General features: G+C 38.3%; 1 protein-coding gene across 1 annotated transcript in view; it reads left to right on the top strand.

Annotated features, from left to right (window-relative positions):
* Window positions 1–4,992: 4,992 nt before the first annotated feature.
* LOC150086920 (cAMP-dependent protein kinase catalytic subunit beta-like) overlaps window positions 4,993–20,779 on the top strand; it is a 54,642-nt gene continuing 38,855 nt past the window's right edge. The window contains exons 1-2 of the mRNA XM_090372323.1: window positions 4,993–5,086; window positions 16,763–16,824. Coding sequence (XP_090228449.1) covers window positions 4,993–5,086; window positions 16,763–16,824 — 156 coding nt within the window. The remainder of the gene's footprint in view (window positions 5,087–16,762; window positions 16,825–20,779) is intronic.

The raw sequence follows: 20,779 nt of genomic DNA on the forward strand, positions 1-20,779 counted from the left end.
CCAACTAGAGTTCATAGGCTTTTCTCACAAGTTGTGGCAGTGGCTTCTGTTGCCATTTTAATACCATTTTGCCACAAATGTATCAAAAGCTATCAGACTTATTTCAGCAAGAACGTGTCATATTTCACATACAATTGAGGTACACGTGCATAAGAACACAATTAAGAAATTGTAGATTTTTATTTCTAATTTAAACACAGTTCATGATTTACACTAATGTACACAACACTTGTTTACAAACACTAATTCACCGAAAGACTTGGTCACCACTCGCTCTCTGAAACACATACACTTTTTGAAATATGAAAATGCTTGTTTGGTGCAGAACCCACTCGTATATGTACCGGCAGAGAAGTTTCTAGAAGGCTTTTTTTTTGCTATCCCTTTAAGGATGTTTAAATATTGTTGTTTGAATTTTCTATCTTGTTTTCTGATTAAAGAGTTGGCCCTGAACATTTTTATAAACAACAATTCTTTAAATTTTCTTCTGTTGTACTGTTGGTTGGTTGAAAGGACTGTAATGTTGCTAAATTGCCAAATACAAATCTCTGCAACTGGAATGCATGGAAGGCAGTGTCAGATTTGTTTATTCTTCCATATTGGACATCTTTTTTATTCTTTTAATCTAGAATTGAGGTGTCTGTGTGATTCCCTTATGTGGGTACCTCCACAGTTATAATCTGTTTTGTAACTCAGTTCTCTAGGATTGTTTGGGTTGTTGGTTGGATGTTTTACTGTCTGGTTCACGAAGTTGTTCCTTTGAAAAATGTACTGACTCCACATTTCCTTACTTCTTCAGCTATTTTTTTTTGCTGATGTTAGGTACATATAGTATGCAGATGGTTGGTCTCTTTGTAGGTTTTGGTTCAGGTGTGGAGTACTGAATTCATTATTTGTTGAAGTTTGGTGATTACTGCTCACATCTGGTGAGTATGGGCTTGGCACACCCAGGGTCCCAAGCTGGATATCATCATTCTTCTCTTTCTTGGTGATTCCTTTCTACTTCTGTCTGTCTCTTTCTCACTCTGAGGGTAACTCAGGATTTTTTTTTTTTTGCTGGTGCAGCATAAGCCTCAGGCTTCCTTGCACCATATGGCTAATAATAATAATAATAATAATAATGTCCTGTCACATTTAACACCTCCACACCAGAGGCAGCAATGAATTCCTCCAGCATCACTCCTCTTTCATCGGATACATCACTACCCCACAATGGAGAACAAGCATTAGAGTCCAAGGCAACCACTACATTACAAGAGCCAACTAATTCATATAATTTATCTAAATACTTTATATGTTGTTCCATTCCTTCTGATGGCTGACAATATATTGTAACAACATACAACTTGCCACATTTCCCTATAATTTCACAACAAACGTGTTTCTCATCACACAGAGATAACACTTGTGTTACAACCACTTCGGGATCTCTAATTACTATGGCCGTCATTGGATTTTCACCTTTAGAAACAATTCTATATCTAATAGGATTCAAGGGACCGAAAAAATCTCTATCTCCACAGACTGGATGAGACCTATTCAATTATATTAAGGGAGGCAGCACTGGAAGTAAGGAAACCTTTAGCCATAATTATGAGAGCATCCTTTGATTCAAGGAGGTCCCCACAGACTGGAGATGTGCGAATGTATCACCATTTCATAAAGGGTGTTCAAAGGGTGACATGAGTAATTACAAACCTCCTAGTTTAATTTCTGTTCCAGGAAGGATAATGTAGTCACTGGTTTAAGAAGTAATGCAGGACCAGCTATAGAAGAATGCAGTTGTACTGCAGTTGCAACATGGATTTGTTAAGGAGATGTCTTGTCTGTTCAATATGATGAGGTAGTATGATGCAGTAAGAAAGGAATTGGATGCAAAAAATAATTTTGATATCATAAACTTGGATTTCAGGAATTTTGATACTGTTGCACAAAAAAAGACTGCTATAGAAATTGGAGCAGTGTGGCATTATGGGAAAGTTGCTGCTATGGATAAAGGAATGGGTGAGTGGTAGAAGACAAGAGAGTGATAATCAGTGGACACTGCTCTTCATATACTAATGTTATTAGTGGTGTCCCCCAGGGTTTAGTGTTAGGCCCATTGTTGTTTGCTATATATATCAGTGATATTGATGAATGAGAGTATGCTACTGCAACAGGATTTAGGAAAGTTAGACAAATGTGCTGCAAAATGGCAGTTGAAGTTTATCACTGACAAATACAGAGTACTACATATAGATAGCAGTAACCCCAGAGTAATGTATTAAATGTGTGGTATTACTCAGGGTAGCGGAAAATTAAAAAGACCTGGGTAATTGTGCAGTTGGATATGAAGTTCTCAGAGCAGTGCTGACTGGCTGCCAGGACAGCTTGTGGGGTTTTGTCGATGATATATATATAGGAAGTTTGCTAGCAGACATAAGGAGATTACTCTCCTATTGTATAAGGCAAATGGTCAGGCTACATCTTAAGTACTATGTACGGGTCTGGAAGCCTCATTTTAGGAGGATGTAGGACTGCTGGAACGAGTATAGCGAAGTCCAACAAGATTGGGGAGTGGGACAAAGGGGTGTTCTTACCAAGAAAGGTGTCAGTTCCGCAAATTGCATCTGGATACTAGGCACCTGCTGATGGAATTCTTCCTTTTGCTCAGACTACACACATAAGGGGCATAAATTAAAATCAAGGAAGGACTGTTGCACAATAGATATGTAGAAGTTGACCGTTATCCAGTGGGTGGTTGATTGCTGGAACAAACTTCCATCTGTTGTGGAAGTTGATAGCTGAAATAAATTTTAACAAGATTAGACAAACTGTTAGAGGGAATGAATAGGTGAAATGTGAAGTGTCTGTGGCTTCGGCTGTGGCGTTTTTTTTTTTTTCGTATTTTTACTGAATTTTTTTCTCCTTTCATTTATTTTATTGCCACCTAATTTTTTTTTTCCTAAATCCCCTATTTCCTGAGGGATCTTAGGCATTCCAACTGCAGTATTACCAAACACAGCACATTTCAGGAATGTATTTCCTGTGGTCAGCAAGGGAGTTCTGTACAGGATTCACAGTGATACTGCATGCAGCTGACAAGGCAATTGAGAAAATTTAGTGGACAAGTAGGCATCATTGCCACCCAGGTTATCAAGAATTCCAAGTGGCAATGAAGTCCATTGAATCATGAGAGCATTTCTAAACTCTAAACTCCTGGAAAGATTATAGAAGTGGTTGGAAGGTAGAAAATGCCTCCCAAGAGCACTCTGAGTATTTGACAAAGCACGATGGCCCACAGTGGACATGAGATCTGAACATATGATTCATTTATGATGCTACTAAAACACTGACTCAAATGGATAAAATGCCTTTATTAAACAAAAAATATAAAAATACACATACTGACTGTATAAACTGTATATTAAAATAAAATGGTATATAACAAGAATAAAATGCAATAAAATATAAAATTAAAAGCGCTAAAAAGATGTTTAAAATCACTAAAAACCACTAAAACAGGAGTTTTCGGCAACAGCGGCCGCCTTCATCAGCAATAATGGTTGTAGGTTATCCGACAATCTACATATGTACACATATACACCCCAGCAGGTCCATGATACTGACTATGGCACCTGTGCACGGTCCACTTCTCATGTTGGAACTGGAAATGGAACAAACCACTTTAAGCCGTTCGTCTCTCTCTCTCTCCTTAGGATATGGGCTTCAAAGAGTGGATGAATGCGACAGCCCTTATCCCTCTTAAGACTATAGCATCCAGACGAACATATTCTTAAACTCTCTAGCCATGCCTGGTTTCCCAGGTATGTTCAGCTACAGCTGAACTCACGTAATTGGCTGTTTTTTTTTGGGGGGGGCCCTATCTTGTTCCCCCAGGCAATCACACAGCCTACGTTTCATTTCCCCCACATAACACTCCCCACAATCCGGACACTCAATTTCATATACAACCTGCAATAGGATCTTTGCGGACACTACTGTGTGCAGTCTCCGACCCGGCAGCTGCACACACTGCATCTTACACAAATGTAAAATACAGTAAATGGGTTCTGAAATGCCCGGATAGTAGGGAATGTATGCAGTGGCAACAGGTGTAAAAGCATCCCTGCTACTGCTACTCATATCCCTTAAACACACCTCAATAATGCTCTGGGGGTAACCACATGTTATTAGGTTAGCCGTAACCCTCTTTTAGTCTCGTTGCCCCTCTCCTCAGATGAAGAGTAGTGGGACCCCACCCTTCCCATTAAGGCCTTAACCACTATTTTTGTGGCAACCAGTCTGAGCAGTTTTAAAGTGTTTGTATTGGCCACGACACATAGGTTTTCTATAAACCTTAGTTTTCAAGTGTCAGCCTTCTCTGTACACACACACACACACACACACACACACACACACACACACACACACACACACACACACACACACACACACACACACACACACACACACAAACATCTAGGAATGGAAGGGCCCCCCTGCTCAACCTCCAAGGTCAACTGAATATAGGGTGAACCATTGTTCAACCAATTAAGTACTTCTGTTTTGTATCCTTTGTATTACTGTGTATGTGTCATCAACATACCTCTTCCATGCCCATAATGGGGGTGGACTGGAGCTCCCCAACATCCTGTCTTCGAACTCTTCCATGGCCAAATTGGCTATAATTGCACTAATAGGTGAACTTGCACCTGCTGGTATATAGTATTTTGAAACAACAACATGCTCAGGAGGTAGAAGAGGGTGAGGTTATGGCATATTTCGATGTTGTTTGTTTGTTCACATGTATACCTGTTGATTGTATACCTAGGCTTGGATTGTGTGCGGAAGGCTTTAGGGATGCAGATGAAGGCTGCAGAGTAGGGATGATACTTTGAAGGATTGGACAGCCATAAGTGGAGAAGACATTTGTGAAGGTGTTAGTTTATGTTTATCTAGTACCACCATGTTTTTCAAAATGTTACGTACCAGCAGGTCCGCGGAGTGGCCATGAATTCACCTATTAGTGCAATTATAGCCATGGAAGAGTTCGAAGACAGGATGTTGGGAGCTCTAGTGCACCCCCATTACAGGTGTGGAAGCGGTATGTTGATGACACGTTCACGGTAATACAAAGGGGATACAAAACAGAAGTACTTAATTGGTTGAATAACGGTTCGCCCTATATTCAGTTCACCTCGGAGGTTGAGCAGGAGGGGTCCTTCCATTCCTAGATGTGCATGTGTACAGAGAAGGCTGACACTTGAAAAAATAACGTTTATAGAAAATCTGTGTTGTGGCAAATACACACACTTTAAAACTGCTCAGGCCAGTTGCCACAAAAATAGTGTGGTTAAGGCCTTAATGGGAAGGACAGGTTCCACTGCTCTTCATCTGAGGAGAGGGGCAGCGAGACTAAATGGGTTATGGGTTACGGCTGACCTAGTAACGTGCGATTACCCCCAGAGCATTATTGAGGTGTGTTTAAGAGATATGAGTAGCAGTTGCAGGGATGCTTTTACACCTGTTGCCACTGCATACATTCTCTACTATCTGGGCATTTCAGAACCCATTTTCTGTATTTTACGTTTGTGTAAGATATGGTGTGTGCAGCTGCCGGGTTGGAGACTGCACACAGTAGTGTCTGCAATCAAAGATCCTATTGCGAGTAATGATACTAGTGGGGTCGTATATGAAATCGAGTGTCCGGATTGTGGAGGAGTGTTATGTGGGGGAAACGAAACGTTGGCTGCATGATTGCCTGGGGGAACACAATAGGGCCCTCAAGACAGCCAATTATGTGGGTTCAGCCATAGCTGAATATGCCTGGGAAACTGGGCATGGCATTACAGCTAAAGAAGCTGTGATTGTGGATAGAGCGACATGGCTTTTGGAACCAGAAATGGCTAGAGAGTCTAAGGATATGTTCGTCTGGATGCTATAGTCTTAATAGGGATAAGGGCTGTCGCATTCATCCACTCTTTGAAGCCCTTATCCTAAGGAGAGACGAACTGTTTAGAGTGGCTTGTTCTGTTTCCGGTTCCAAAGCACGAGAAGTGGACCATGCACAGGTGCCATAGTTCATGTCATGGACCTGCTGGGGCATATATGTGTACATATATAGATTGTTGGATAACCCGCAACCATTATTGCTGATGAAGGTGGCTACTGTTGCCGAAAGCTTTTGTTTTAGTGGTTTTTAGTGATTTTAAACATATTTTTAGCACTTTTAATTTTATATTTTATCGCATTTTATTCTTATTATATACCATATTATTTTATTTCATTTTAATTTTATTTTAATATACAGTTTTACGGTCAGTATGTGTATTTTTATTTTATTTTTATATTTTTTGCTTAATAAAGGCATTTTATCCATTTGAGTCAGTGTTTTAGTAGCATCATCATAAATGAATCATAGAGTTCCTAAGTCCAGAGGCCTCTTCAATGAGATCTGAATATAGTTGAAATGGCATTGCCAGTCTGTTGTTATGCCAGTAGTAGAATTAATGCAAGATTTTCTTAATAGGAGTGGATCTATAGGGCAATTGCAACATAGATTGGTTAATTAAATAATGTACCCTTATAATATAAGTAGTAATAATGAATAAATCATATTGTATGTGCAAAAATTAAAATAATGTGCCATATGTTCACACAGGATGAAAAAACACCTAAAAAATTGACTGCTAACTTAAGACTGCAGTGAATATTTTAAAATTAGATTTAAGCTAAAGTCCAGTGTTTTACATTTTACTTTTTTTTATTATATTCACATGTTTATTATTATTTAGTTTACAGGTTACCTGTTTGGTTTTTTTTTACCGTGCTGTACAGGTAACTTTCAGCTGAATATATATATTTTTTCATAGAGTATATATAAATTTTCAAAGAAATTCCATTTAATTTTATCTTATTTATGTTAATTATTAAAACTGTTTCTATTAATTTTAATTTTCCACATAAAATAAGCTGAAAATTTTTTTGTTATATTGGTGACTATTTATGCATCGTTCATGGAATATACCCCCCAGATTCTTTAATTTATCTCTATGGAATAATTAATTTACGTGAATCTTTATGTACATACATTCCTGGAACACATGCACATGAACAAAGTGTAACATAAACAAAGTGGACCCTGCCCTATATTTAGATGTCATTAAAGGCTTTCATACTATACTGTATGTGTGTTATATAAATTGGAGCAATCTGGCATTAGGTGCAAGTTGCTGCTTTGGATAAAAGTATGGCTAAGTGGTAGGACACAAGAGTTTAGTTATAAATGACCACTTCTCTTCATAGAATAATGTGATAAGTAAGGATTCCAGAGGGGTTGGTATTGGGGCCTCCCTTGCTGTTTTTGATATTTATTGATGTAGGTATGTTGTCTAAGTTTGCTGATGATACAAATGGGTCCCAATGGTTATTGACAGTAATCAGGGTTTAGTTAGCACCTTACTAGAAAAGTAGATAAACTCAGCAAGATTACTTGTACAGGATAGATAATTGTACAGGCTGAAATGAAATCCTATAAGCAGTGTAAACAAGCTACTATAAAAGCTCATGAGGGTTCTTTCAATGATATACAGGAACTTTGCCAGATGGGACAAAGAGATGATTGCTCGATGGAGTGATTACTTCCTAAATGGTGATTACCCCATTGTATACAGTGGGGTAATCACCATTTAGGAAGGACATCAATCTGTTGGAAAGGGTGCAGAGATAAGCAACAAGATTAGTTGAGGGACACAGAGGGATACCCTTACCAAGAAAGACTGGGGTTCTGTAAATTGCAGTCTCTGGAAATTAGGCATCTGCATTGTGATGTAATTGAAGTGTAAAAGGGTAAAGCAAACTAAATGCTGATTGCATCTTTACTACCTCTCAGATGAAACACACAAGGACTTAAATTTAAATTAAAAAAGGACATTTGTTGAAAAAGGATTTGTGAAAAAGGACACTTGCCACCATTGTTATATGATACAATGTTATATCCCGTACTAAATAGTGTTAGCTTAGTATTATTATAGTATATAATATTATCAATTAACCAGTAAAATTTATTAATCTTGTTAAACTTCATTGTCAATTAAATTGTACTTTTTTAACTAAATACTTATAACAACTTTGATTTTACAAATGTAACATTATTAATTAATACATGACTTGATACAGAAATTATATAACGAAACTCGGAGATAATACTCAATGCTGAAAAAAAAAAAAAAAAAAATATATATATATAGATATATAGTGTTATAACTGCATTGGGATATTAGTTTAGGGTTATAATTTTGTACTGAAATTTTATTAAAATTGAATTGAAATCATGACTCAGACCAGAACAGCAAAGCAAAAGGCTCAAGTGCTTGGCTCAGAGAAGAACTGAGGGGGGGCAGTTTCCCTCTGAATCACAGCCTTTTAAAATGCACTGCTTGTTTGATGTTTGTGGAGCAATCAGGTACGGGACATAATATTGCCAAGAGGAACGTCTTTATGTGTGCACGCGATGTAAGGAGTGTGAGGAAATCAGGCGACAACTCAGCGTTGTTATGGGCCTATATGAGAGCTTGAAGGACAGGGTGGATGCCCTCAAAGGATCTAAATTCAGGGGCCCATCAAGCTCTCAGCCACCCACATCAATGCCAGAGCTTGCACTTGATGATCATGCACCACAGCGGCAATCTCCAAGGGAGAATGCGCTGGTCCCACAGGAACTAGTAGTTGTCGGTGACTCTGTTGTCAGGGGAAACGGGGAACATGGTGTGTAAAAAGAATAGGTGGAACAGGACCAGGGTATGTCTGCCAGGGGCAAAGGATGATGACGTTGTAGAGCAGATATCATCTTTTAAGGGCACAAAATGTAATATTGCTGTACAAGTTGGCACTAATGATATTAAGAGTAGGACACCGGCAGAATTACTTAACAAGTACAGGGCACTGTTGAGAAAAAGCTATGAATTAGGGTTGAATTTGAAAGTGTCTGCAATTTTGCCCAGTCACGATAGGAGGGAATATATGATGAGAGCTTTGTCGATCAATTTGGCCCTGGAAAGACTGTGCAAGGCACAAGGGGTAGAATTTTTTCAGCCTGGTCTGGACTTGTTAACAGGAGAGACTGCTTCTACAGGGATGGGATACACTTAAATAGAAAGGGTGCAAGAATGTTTGCTGATGCTATCGAGGCAGTGTTAGGTGGGTCGCAAAACTGTAAGCTTGAGGGGATACAAGGACTAATAGATTAACAGTAACCACTGGCAGAGGTGAAAGTGATTCTTGCACTGCTTCTATTGGAATGAGCAGCAGCCTGGAAAACAAGATGCAGGGTATTTCAGAGACTGCTGGGAGTCATTGCAGTACAAGTAAACACATGGGTTGCGTTAGAGTAGCTAAGAATAGGAACAGGTGCATGTATACTTGCATATACACCAATGCTAAGAGTTTGGTAAATAAATTTGATGAATTTGAGGTGTTGGTCAAAACATCAAAGGCAGATATTGTTGGGATATCAGAGACATGGTGTCACATAGATATAAGGAATTCAGAACTGGAATTTGGGGAGTACAGTGTGTACAGGAAGGATAGACAGGATAGGAAGGAGGAGTAGGAGGGGTTATGCTATTAGTTAAGAAACACATAAAATCCAAGGAAGTGCAGCCAGTCGACATCGCTGGGCAGCACAGTGTCAAGTCAGTTTGGAGTGACATAAGCACTGAGAGATCAAAATTGAGAGTAGGAGTGTGTTATAGGCCTAATGACTCTGATGTGTATAATAAAAAACTGTAGAGAGAGAAATAGAGTGGGCCAGTAAATCAGAGAGTCTTATAATGGGAGATTTTAATTTCCTGGATGTTGACTGGAATTTGTGGGTTGGTCACTCACACACTAGCCAGGCTTTTGTGGATTTATTGGACGATTGTTTTCTACATCAGCATGTTCGGGAGGCAATTAGAAGGAGTAATACTCTTGATTGGATTATCAGTAGTGATTCTTTATGCATTAAGAATCTGCAGATAAAGGAACCACTAGGTGGCAGTGATTACAGTGTGCTGAAGTGGGATTTACTCAAAGAGGTAACTACCATCAGGGGTAAAGGAAAGGGTTTTTTGCTTTCGTAAAGGTGACTACGGTGATCTGAGGCAGTATTTAAATTCTATACGGCGGGACAAACTGTTGATGTTACCAACAGCAAATCCAAAATGGGAGGTATTCAAAGAATTAATCTTGGAAGCTACTAGGCTTTACATACCAACTAAGAAATATCGTTCAAGGTTTAGGCCTAAATGGATGTCAATGAACTAATGAGACATGTGGCAGAGAAGAAAAATGCATGGGATACATATAAATTAATGGGTGAAATGAAAGCCTATGATAGATATAAGCGGTCTGTAACAAAGTCACAAAGATTAGGCAGGCAAAGAAAGATTATGAGAAATCTTTGGCAAAGGATGCAAAGAAAAACAGCAAAGAGTTTTTACCTATGTAAACTCTAGAAGGAAAGGGATGAATCAGATTGGTCCACTGGATATTGATGGTTCAACTGTTGATGATCCTGCTCAGGTGGCTAACAAATTAAATGACTATTTTGCACTACATTCACACATGAGGAGTTATTCAGGGAGGGGAATGCCAGAGGTGAATTAAACTCTGGCAGTGAGCTAGATGATCTTGTAATAACTGAGAGGAAAGTGGAGGAGAAATTGTTGAAGATAAACATAAAAAAGGCACCCGGGGTGGATGGGATCTATCCAGTTATATTAAAGGAGGCAGCAAAGGAAGTCAGCAAACCCTTAGTCATAATTATGAGAGCTTCCTTGGACTCAGGGGAGATACCAATGGAGTGGAGATGTGCAAATGTGACCCAAATTCACAAAGGAGGATCAAAGGGCGACACAAGTAATTATAGACCTGTTAGTTTAACTTCTGTTCCAGGGAAATTAATGGAGGCACTGGTTAAAGAAGCATGCAGGATTATCTAGACAAGACTTCAGTTATAGCTCGGATACAGCATGGTTTTGTTAAGGGGGAGTCTTGTGTTACCAATTTGATTGGATACTATGATGTGGTTGCAAAGGAGCTGGATGCAGGGAATAACTTTGATGTTATATAATTGGATCTTAGAAAGGCTTATGATACTGTTGCACATGGAAGACCACCACCAAATACGGAAAGGTCAGGGAATGACCACCGCATATCCCGGAGCAATATGGCCTTAGTTGCTAATGCTCCTAAAAACTAAATAACAACAATAATAACAAACATGGAAGACTGCTGCACAAATTGGAGCAGTGTGGCATTGGAGGCAAATTGCTGCTATGGATAAAGGGGTGGTTGAGTGGGAGAAGGCAGAGAGTGGTAATGAATGGACGCTGCTCTTTGTGGACTAATGTTATTAGTGGAGTCCCTCAGGGTTCAGTGTTGGGTCGATTGTTGTTTTCTGTATTTATAAATGATATTGAATGATGGTATATCAGGTGTATAAGTTTGCAGATGATACGAAGGTTGGCAGGGTTGTTAAGGACACTAATGACAGTACGCTGCTGCAACAGGATCTAGAAAAGTTGAGCAGATGGGCTGAGAGGTGGCAAATGAAGTTTAACATTGACAAATGTAAAATACTACATATGATAAGCAGTAACCCCAGAGTAATGTATCAACTCTGTGGTACTACACTGACAGTGGTAGAGAATGAAAAGAACCTGGGGGTATTTGTGCAGGCAGATATGAAGTTTTCTGAGCAGTGCCGATGGTCTGCAAGAATAGCTCATGGTGTCTTGTCAATGATGTACAGGAATTTTTCTAGGGATAAAGAGGTGATTATCCCCTTGCATAAGGCAATGGTCAGGCCACACCTTGAGTACTGTATACAGGTCTGGAGGCCTCATTTTAAGAAGGATGTAGAGCTGTTGGAATGAGTACAGAGAAGGGCAACAAGATTAGTGAATGGAATTATGAAGAAAGGCTTAAGTTTTGCAGATTACAGTGTCTGGAGACTAGGTACCTGCGAGGTGATCTGATTGAGGTGTATAAAGCCTTGAATGGTTTTGAGCATGCTCAGTGCTGAGCATTCTTCAGTGGGATTCTTCCTCTTGCTCAGAATAATCACCTGAGGGGGCATAAATTCAAATTGAGGAAAGACATTTGTAGGATAGATCTGTGGAAGTTTGCCTTTAGCCAGCGGGTAGTTGATTGGTGGAACAGACTTCCATCTTTTGTTGTGAAAGTCGATAGCCTAAATAAATTTAAAGCTGAGCTGGACAGGTATTTGGAACAAACGGAGGGGTGAAATGGGAGCGTTTTTTTTTTTTTTTTTTTCCCCGCTGATGCTGCGTAAGCTTGCTTTCTTGTATTGTATGCCTCTATAATGCTAATGCTAATTTTCAGAATAGAGTGATCATTTGTTTAGATGAAACTTTATTTGTGAAGTTGGAGAGGAAGGTCTGAACAAATTATTGGAAAAGAATGTGTTACTTTATTTTTTCTCCAAGATTTGCTTCTTTTCATCGTGTTGGTAATACTAAACTACCGATTTCAGTTATTATCTTGAAACATCCTTCATTGACATTAATTATGGGTGGAACAGAACTATTAAATTATATACTGCTGGGCAAAAAACTAATAAAGTGACTGTACCCCAAGTGCTGCCTTCCTGCTATTCATTGCCTTTGCATCCGTGACACCATCCTCCCTGACCTGATTGGTGGAACCAGTTCTCCAGTGACCATTCGTTGGCAGCATCTGCCCCATGTATGAATTATTCATGAGAATTTATTGCAGAAATGCAAATATTTTATCTCTGAGGATCTTTAAGAACCTTGGTAAGGGAATGAAAATTGCTTTAATGTGAGAACCCCCAACTACGATTTTAATAAAATGTTTGCTCCTAGCACTCCTGTTCCCTTTTTTCTCCGTTTTTGCTGAGATTACCTAAGAAATTTTCAAACTTCAATCTGTAGTTGAACTTAGAAGAATTTTATTTTAACTTTAAATATATTAAATAAGTATTATTTATATATAGATGTTACCAATTAATAATTATGATGCTAAAATGTTTTTAAAATACATGTATAATGTAATCAGTTTCTTCTAAAATGCATCTTATTAGGATTCATATTCTGCTGTCTTTACATTAACTGACAAAACAATACATAAGCACAGCATGAAATGTTGAAATGTACCAAAAGTGTTCTTTTTTGAGAAAAAGAATATTGAGATTGCCAAGCTATGTGCTAGAACAACAAAACAATAACCAGTTAGTAATGTAAGCTTCACCTGACATTTCAGATGTGTTAATTAATTTTTTTTCTTAAACTGATTGAATTTTTCCATTTTGTGATTAATAGAAGTGAAAATTAAATAAGCAGTTAACTTTACCCCAATTAATTGCTAATTAATTACCTAATTATATATAAAGTAATCATTTTCACTTAGCTGCATGTAATGCTCATTCAATGTTTTATAATAATTTAATTATTTCCGCCTGGATTTTAATAGATGGTTCGACTATTGATGATCTTGCTCAAGTAGCTGATAAACTGAATGAGTATTTTGCATCTACATTCAAAGTTATTCAAGAAGGGGAATGCCAGAAGTTTATCAAACTCTAACAGGGAGCTAAGTGATTTAATAATAACTGAGAACAAATTGGAGGAGAAATTGTTGAAGTTAAACATAAAAAAGGCACCTGGGGCAGATGGAATCTATCCAGTTCTATTGAAGGAGGCAGCAAGGGAAGTAAGCAAACCTTTAGCCATAATTATGAGAGCTTCCTTGGCTCAGGGGAGGTCCCCATGGACTGGAGATGTGCAAATGTATCCCCGATTCACAAAAGAGGTGTAAAGGGTGACACAAATAATTATAGACCTGTTAGTTTAACTTCTGTTCCAGGGAAAATAATGGAGTCACTGGTTAAAGAGGTAATAGAGGATCACCTAGAGAATGCAGTAATAGTTCAGACACAGCATGGATTTGTTAAAGGAAAGTCTTGTCTGACAAATTTGATTGGTTGCTACGATGTGGTCACAAAGGAACTGGATGCAAAAAATAATTTTGATATCATATATTTGGATTTCAGGAAAGCTTTTGATACTGTTGCACATTGGAGACTGCTGTACAAATTGGAGCTGTATGGCATTAAGGGCAAGTTTCTGCAATGGTTAAAGGGATAGGTAAGCGGGAGACAGCAGAGAGTGATAATAAATGGACATTGGTCTACGTGGACTAATGTTATTAGTGGAGTTCCCCAAGGTTCAGTGCTGGATCCATTGTTGTTTTGTGTATTTATCAATGATATTGATGAAGGTATCTCAGGCTTAATGTCCAAGTTTGCAGATGATACAAAGGTTGGCAAGTTTGTAAATGACAGTAAAGACAGTATGCTACTGCAACAGGATCTAGAAAAGTTAGGCCAATGAGCTGATAAGTGGCAACTGAAGTGTAACACTGACAAATGCAAAGTACTGGATATGGGTAACAGTAACCCAAGAGAATTGTACCAACTGTGTGGTACTACGCTCAGGGAGGTGGAGAATGAAAAAGACTTGGGGGGTAATTGTGCGGTCAGATATGAAGGTCTCCAAGCAATGCAGATAGGCTGCCAGAGCAGGTCACGGAGTTTTTTCAGTGATATATAGGGATTTTGCTAGCAGAGACAAGGAAGTGATTATCCCTTTGTATAAGGCAATAGTCAGGCCACACCTTGAGTACAGGTCTGGAGGCCTCATTTTAGGAAGGATCTAGATTTGCTGGAACGAGTACAGAAAAGGGCAACAAAATTGGTGAGAGCAACGAAGGGGTGTACTTACAAAGGAAGCCTTATGTTCTGTTAGTTGCAGCATTTTTTTTTTTATGAAAACCCCAAACACAAAAGGTATCAAAACCTATAGTACTTAGTACCGTGCATAGATTGAAGGAGAAGTATGGGGGAGGGGGATGCCGGAAACTTTGCTCTAGAGACTAAACATGGGTTTCACCACTTCAAGCCTCCAATAAGCAAAGTGGTGGTATCTGGAGACTAGACGCCTGAGATTTGATCTGATTGAGGTGTATAAGGCTTTGAATGGTTTGAGCAGGCTCAATGCTGATGGGGATACTTATGCCTGCTCAGATTAAGAACCTGAGGGGGCATAGATTCAAATTGAGGAAAGACAATTGTAGAATAGATGTGCTGAAGTTTGCCTTTAGCCAGCAAGTAGTTGATTGCTGGAACAGACTTCCATCTGTTGTTGTGGAAGTTGATAGCTTAAATAAATTTAAGGCTGAACTAGACAAACATTTGTAGTTACCGGATGGGTGAAATGGGATTTTTTTTTTTTTTTTTTTTTTTTTGGCTGATGTTGTATAAGCTTGCTTTCTTGCATCATATGCCTGAACTAATGCTAATGCTTGTAAAATTGAAATATGATATGAATTTTATGAACTAGTTTTGATTTAACAAAATAAAAAAATAGCAGCATATACATATAATATTCACTTAGCTTTGTGTAATATTTATTTCCTCTTGGATTTTAATAACAATTGAAATATAATGTATATTTCATAGATTTATGGTTTAAAAATAAACAAACAGTAATAATTTATTACTTGTGTATTTCTGTCGTGGCACAATATAACCTTGTTGTTTTTTGCCATACAAAATTAAAATAAAAATCAAAAAATCAACCTTGTGTATTTAGTAAATTATCAACAGAAAAATAATGAATTCTTCAAAAAGGCTTCTTCAATCTTTTTGAAGAGATTATAATATTATTATTATTAGCTATATGGTGCATGGAAGCCTGAGACTTATGCTGCACCAGCCAAAAAAAATTCCCAAGTTACCCTGAGAGAGAGAGAGAGAGAGAGAGAGAGAGAGAGAGAGAGAGAGAGAGAGAGTAGAAAGCAATCACCAAGAAAGAGAAGAATGATGATATCCAGCTGAGGACCCTGTGTGGGTGCCAAGCCCGTACTAAACCAGATGTGAAGGGTGCCTCTGAAGCCGGGTGGGCAGGAGCAGCAGTGTGTAGCACACGCTTTTTGATTAGACCGGGGTTTGAGCCTGTTACCACCAAATACAGAGGATGCGGAAAGGTCAGGGAATGACCACCTCATATCTCCGGAGCAATATGGCCTTAGTTGCTAATGCTCCTATAAAAAAAAAAAAAAAACCAAAACTAATTCATGAACTGAGAATTTTTCTTTTCTGTTCATCTACCATATTGCCCAATCTTTCCTACAGTCAATGCAGCCACAAAAGCATTTGTAGCGAAATGAAATATAGTTAACCTTTGATATGTATTAGGGAAAAAAATTAATTTTATGATTTTTATTTTATTTATTACAACAAATTCAGTTGATTCAATAAAAATGTCTAAAAAGCCAAATACAGAATTTCACAAATGTCTTTATTGCAAGTTATCCCATCTAATTGTGCCTTCCATTTAGAGGATATGCCGAATGCATTTGCAAATGTACCAAAAAACATATAAAGTCTGTTTTACTCAAAGCACCATTAGAATAAATTTCAGTTAGCTGTAATTCTTCCAAATTTAGTTGTTAAACAAAGAAGCAGCTGCTATCCATTACTTTCCAATGTTCTTTTCATATTTAAAAATCGTTCGTAATGTGAATTTCTGATATGATAGTGACATGAATGTTAAATATATAGTGTATCATATGGTCCTTTTTTTTTTTGTTTGTTTGTTAATTTTGTTCATTTTATGCCTGTGATCTGATATTTATTTACCTGTATGTATGTTCTATCATATATTTTAAAAGTTTTGTACTTAAACTTTTTCAGTTGAAGGCTACTTAGTTCAAGCTAGAGAAGATTTTGAAAGTAAATGGATTCAGCCTCTGAGAGTAAGTGCCTTTTTTTTTTAAAAATCCCAAACTGGAATTGCATTCTGAGCAATTACAAAAGTAGGTTTACAAGTTTAGTGCTCATTGAAATATGTCAAACTTTTATGTTTTACTGATGGATATGATGTTTCTATTTGTCAGTAGTTTTATTTAGTACATCATCATCATGCTTGAGAGAGAAAAGAAGAGATTTAAGCCTTATGCATTTCATTAGGTCACTTTGCAGATGTTGCAATTTACAGAACACCAATCTTTCTTGACAAGAATAGAGAGGGTGGGTGGGCATGTTCTCCGGTACCCCTACTCTGAATCCGCCTATGCCAATACTAATACTAAATAATATTGGTTAGTCACTAAGTCACTGGTTATATTTTTTTCTTACATTGAAGGCTAGTGTCATTTTCACAGACATAACACATGTTCATTATTGACTCTCCATGATCCTCAGATTTTTTAGCTTTTGGACTACTTAAAAGGAGAGGTGTGAGGTGCTACCCAAATGTTCCCAAAATTTGAATGCTGTGTGGGAACTATGTCTAGTATGAACTTGTGGTGCTAAGTAACACTGCATGCATCCTTTGTGAATCAGGGTGCCAAGTGGCATTGGGCTGGATGGAGTCATTGAATATTTATGCACAGTTCTTTGGTGGTGTGTTTCATGTAGTTTGCGATTGTTGCGATGGCTGATGTGAGAGAGCAATGTGCTTTCATCAGGTTTTGTTTCCTTCTTAACAATACAGCAGCAGCAGAAACCCATAAGAAGTTGAAACAAGCTTTTGATGACAATGCTTTAAGCCAGACACAGACCTACTACTGGTTTAACCATTTATAAAACGATCAAATGTTGGTTAATGACAGCGATCGCTCTGGGTGTTCATCACCAAGCACCATGCCGAACAATGTTGCAAAAGTTCAGGCAGCAATCTGTGAAGACTGCAGGCAGACCAATCATGACATTTGCGGCATTGTGGGACTATCGTACAGCACGTGTCAGTGGATTTTGTCAGACAAGTTGAACATGTGGCACGAACTTGGCCACAGTAACTGTGGCCAAGTTCGTGCCACAGTTATTGAGTGAAGACCAAAAGCAGCATCACATGGACATTAGCAGAGATCTTCAAGAACGGGCCAGGAGTGGTCAAAACTTCCTTCCTACGGTTGTCACTGGTGATGAGAGTTGGTATATGGGTATGACCCAAAAACCAAGCAACAGTCGTCCCAGTGGAAGAGCCCATCTTCGCCCTGACCAAATAAAGTCTGACAAGTGAGGAGCAATGTGAAGTCCATACTGATCTGTTTTTTTGACACTGACGGATTATCCACAAGGAATTTGTCCCTCCTGGCCAGACCATCAGTGCAAAGTTCTACTGCGATGTCTTGAGGCTGTAAAGGGAAGCCGTCAGGAGGAAACATCCAGAGAAGTGGTACACAAAGAACTGGGTCCTTCATCATGACAACGTATGGGCCCACACATCTCTCACTGTGGCACAGTTTTTGGCAACTTACTTCATATAGCATGCCCCCCCCCCCAACCTTTTCTTACTACTGAATAAACCGTGAGTTGTCAAACTAATAGAGCAAATTTAACTGTGAAAAGATATAAACCTCTAAAACACATCCTCATTCATTTCACAAATATACGTGATCTCAATTGTAATCTCAGTGATGTCCATTTCCACTTACATTCTGCCAAACCCCATGTACTTTTTCTGACAGAATCACAGTTATTGGTTGATTCGTCCACTGCTCATCTCAGTTTTCCAAATTATTCACTGTATGATTCCTTTCATTTCAGAGGTGGTACTTGTGCATATGTCTATTCTGATATTCCCTATTGGAGACTTAGTAATTTGGAATCTCCTCTTTTCAATCTTCTCTGGCTTAAAATCTCTTTACCACATTTGTCAAAATTATTTTTTGCTTCTATCATTCTCACAACTGCACTAATCAGTTGGAACTCTTTGAAACTTGACTTTCACTAGTTCAACTTTTGAAGAGTGAGGTAATTTTCCTTGGCGATTTTAATGTTCACAACTGCAGCTGGCTTCCGTTTTCTCGTCAAACAGACCCAGCTGGTTGAGATGCTGAGGCTTTTACAATTACTAATGACCTCGCACAGATTGTTCATTTACCTACCATAATACCAGACAATCTTCACTGCACAGTCAACATGCTTGATCTTTTTGTACAAACAACCATTCTAAGTACACGGTCGAGGTGAGTGGTCCTCCTGGCACCTCAGATCACAACTTGGTGATGGTCTCTTCTCCAATGGAGCTTTCTCTCATTGCCATTCCAAACTTTGTGTTGTTTGGCATTACAAGAATGCAAAATGGAATGATCGGCAAGATTTCTTTTCTTCTTTCTCTTGGTCGAATTACTGTTTCTAAACTTCTGATGTCAACATTTGCTCAAATTGCATCAGTGAAATTATTCTTATAGGGATGGAATCCTATATTCCACACTTCACCTTAAAATCTCTTCCTTTATCTAAACCTTGGTTTTCCAATAAATGTGCTAAGGCTGTTCAAGAGAAAAATGTTGCATATCAAGATTGGCTTGTTTCCAAATCTTCACTTTCATTTTCTGTCTATACCAAAGTTTGCAACAATTTTAAAGCAATTATTAATCAGTTGAAACTAGATTTCAAACAGGCTAAGAGTAGAAAACTTGGTTCTTGTCCAAATGGTAGTTGAGCATATTGCCAAGCTAATGGCTGCAAATTTTGCCCATGTCTGTTCCCACCTCTGTCAAAACCAGATGGTTCTATTGCCACTTTAGCCAAGGATAAAGCTGATCTGCTAGCATCCTATTTTGATTCCAATTCGTGTATTAAAGATTTTGGTAAACCACCTCCCACCATTCCCAGTACACTCCATTCAATGCCACCTGTGGTCTTCTGTCAAAAGGATGTCAGAAGAATTTTGATGAATCTTGATGCTAAGAAAGTCCCAGGTCCTGATGGTATTATACCACTTGTTCTCAAAACCTGTTCTTCTGAACTTACTCCTGTTCTGTGTTGCCTTTTTTCACTTTCTTATTCCAAAGATGTTTATCCTTCTGCTTGGAAATTTGCTCATATCTAGTCAGTTCCTAAAAAAAGGGTGCCAAATCCCTCCCATTCAGTTATCATCCCATTGCAATTACTTCTACTCTTTATAAAGTAATGGATAAATCAATTAATTGCCAACTCTTAAACTATCCATTTGATCAATAATCGCCAATATGGATTCTCAGTATCGATCCACTGGTGATATTCTGGCTTATGTTACCGATCTATGGAAAAATTAAGTGAAACAGTTAGTAAATGTCAAGCAGTTGCTCTTGACATTTCAAAGGCTTTTGATCGTGTTTGGCATAAAGGTCTTCTAAATAAGTTTCCATCTTATGGATTACCAACTGTTTTTTAGAATTGGGTATCCAGTTTTTTTTCTAATTGCTCTCTGTAAGTGAAGGTAGATGGCTCTCTGTCTTCTAACTTCTCCACTAATGCTCATGTTCCCCAAGGTTCAGTCCTTTCTCCCACTATTTACCTCTTGTTTACCTCCTATTGACTGGAAATCCTATCCATAATTTTGTTGCTAATAGCACATTGTATTCGACCTTCCAGTTTTAGTAAACTTTCCCTGCTCAAACAGCTCCAACTTCTCGAATATCCAATACCAATTCCTTAAATGCTGATCTGCATGTAATTCTCCAGTGGGGCAAAGATAACTTAGTTGATTTCAGTCCTTCTAAAACTCAGTCCTGTCTTATATCTTGCATAAAGAATTCTTCTGCTCTTATGCTTATCTTCGATGACACTCTGATTTCTAGGCAAGATCGTATATCTCTATTGGGGATTACCTTGACCTCTAATCTCTCTCCCTTGGCATAAGCACATCAAATATATTTTTCTTTGCATCTAAAAATATAGTTTTTAGCTTTCGCTCTCAGCGGTACTTTTCTTCCAAAC

This window comes from Mastigoproctus giganteus, chromosome 4 (genome assembly GCF_048544385.1).
Source record: "Mastigoproctus giganteus isolate SK-2022 chromosome 4, ASM4854438v1, whole genome shotgun sequence".
NCBI lineage: Eukaryota > Metazoa > Arthropoda > Arachnida > Uropygi > Thelyphonidae > Mastigoproctus > Mastigoproctus giganteus.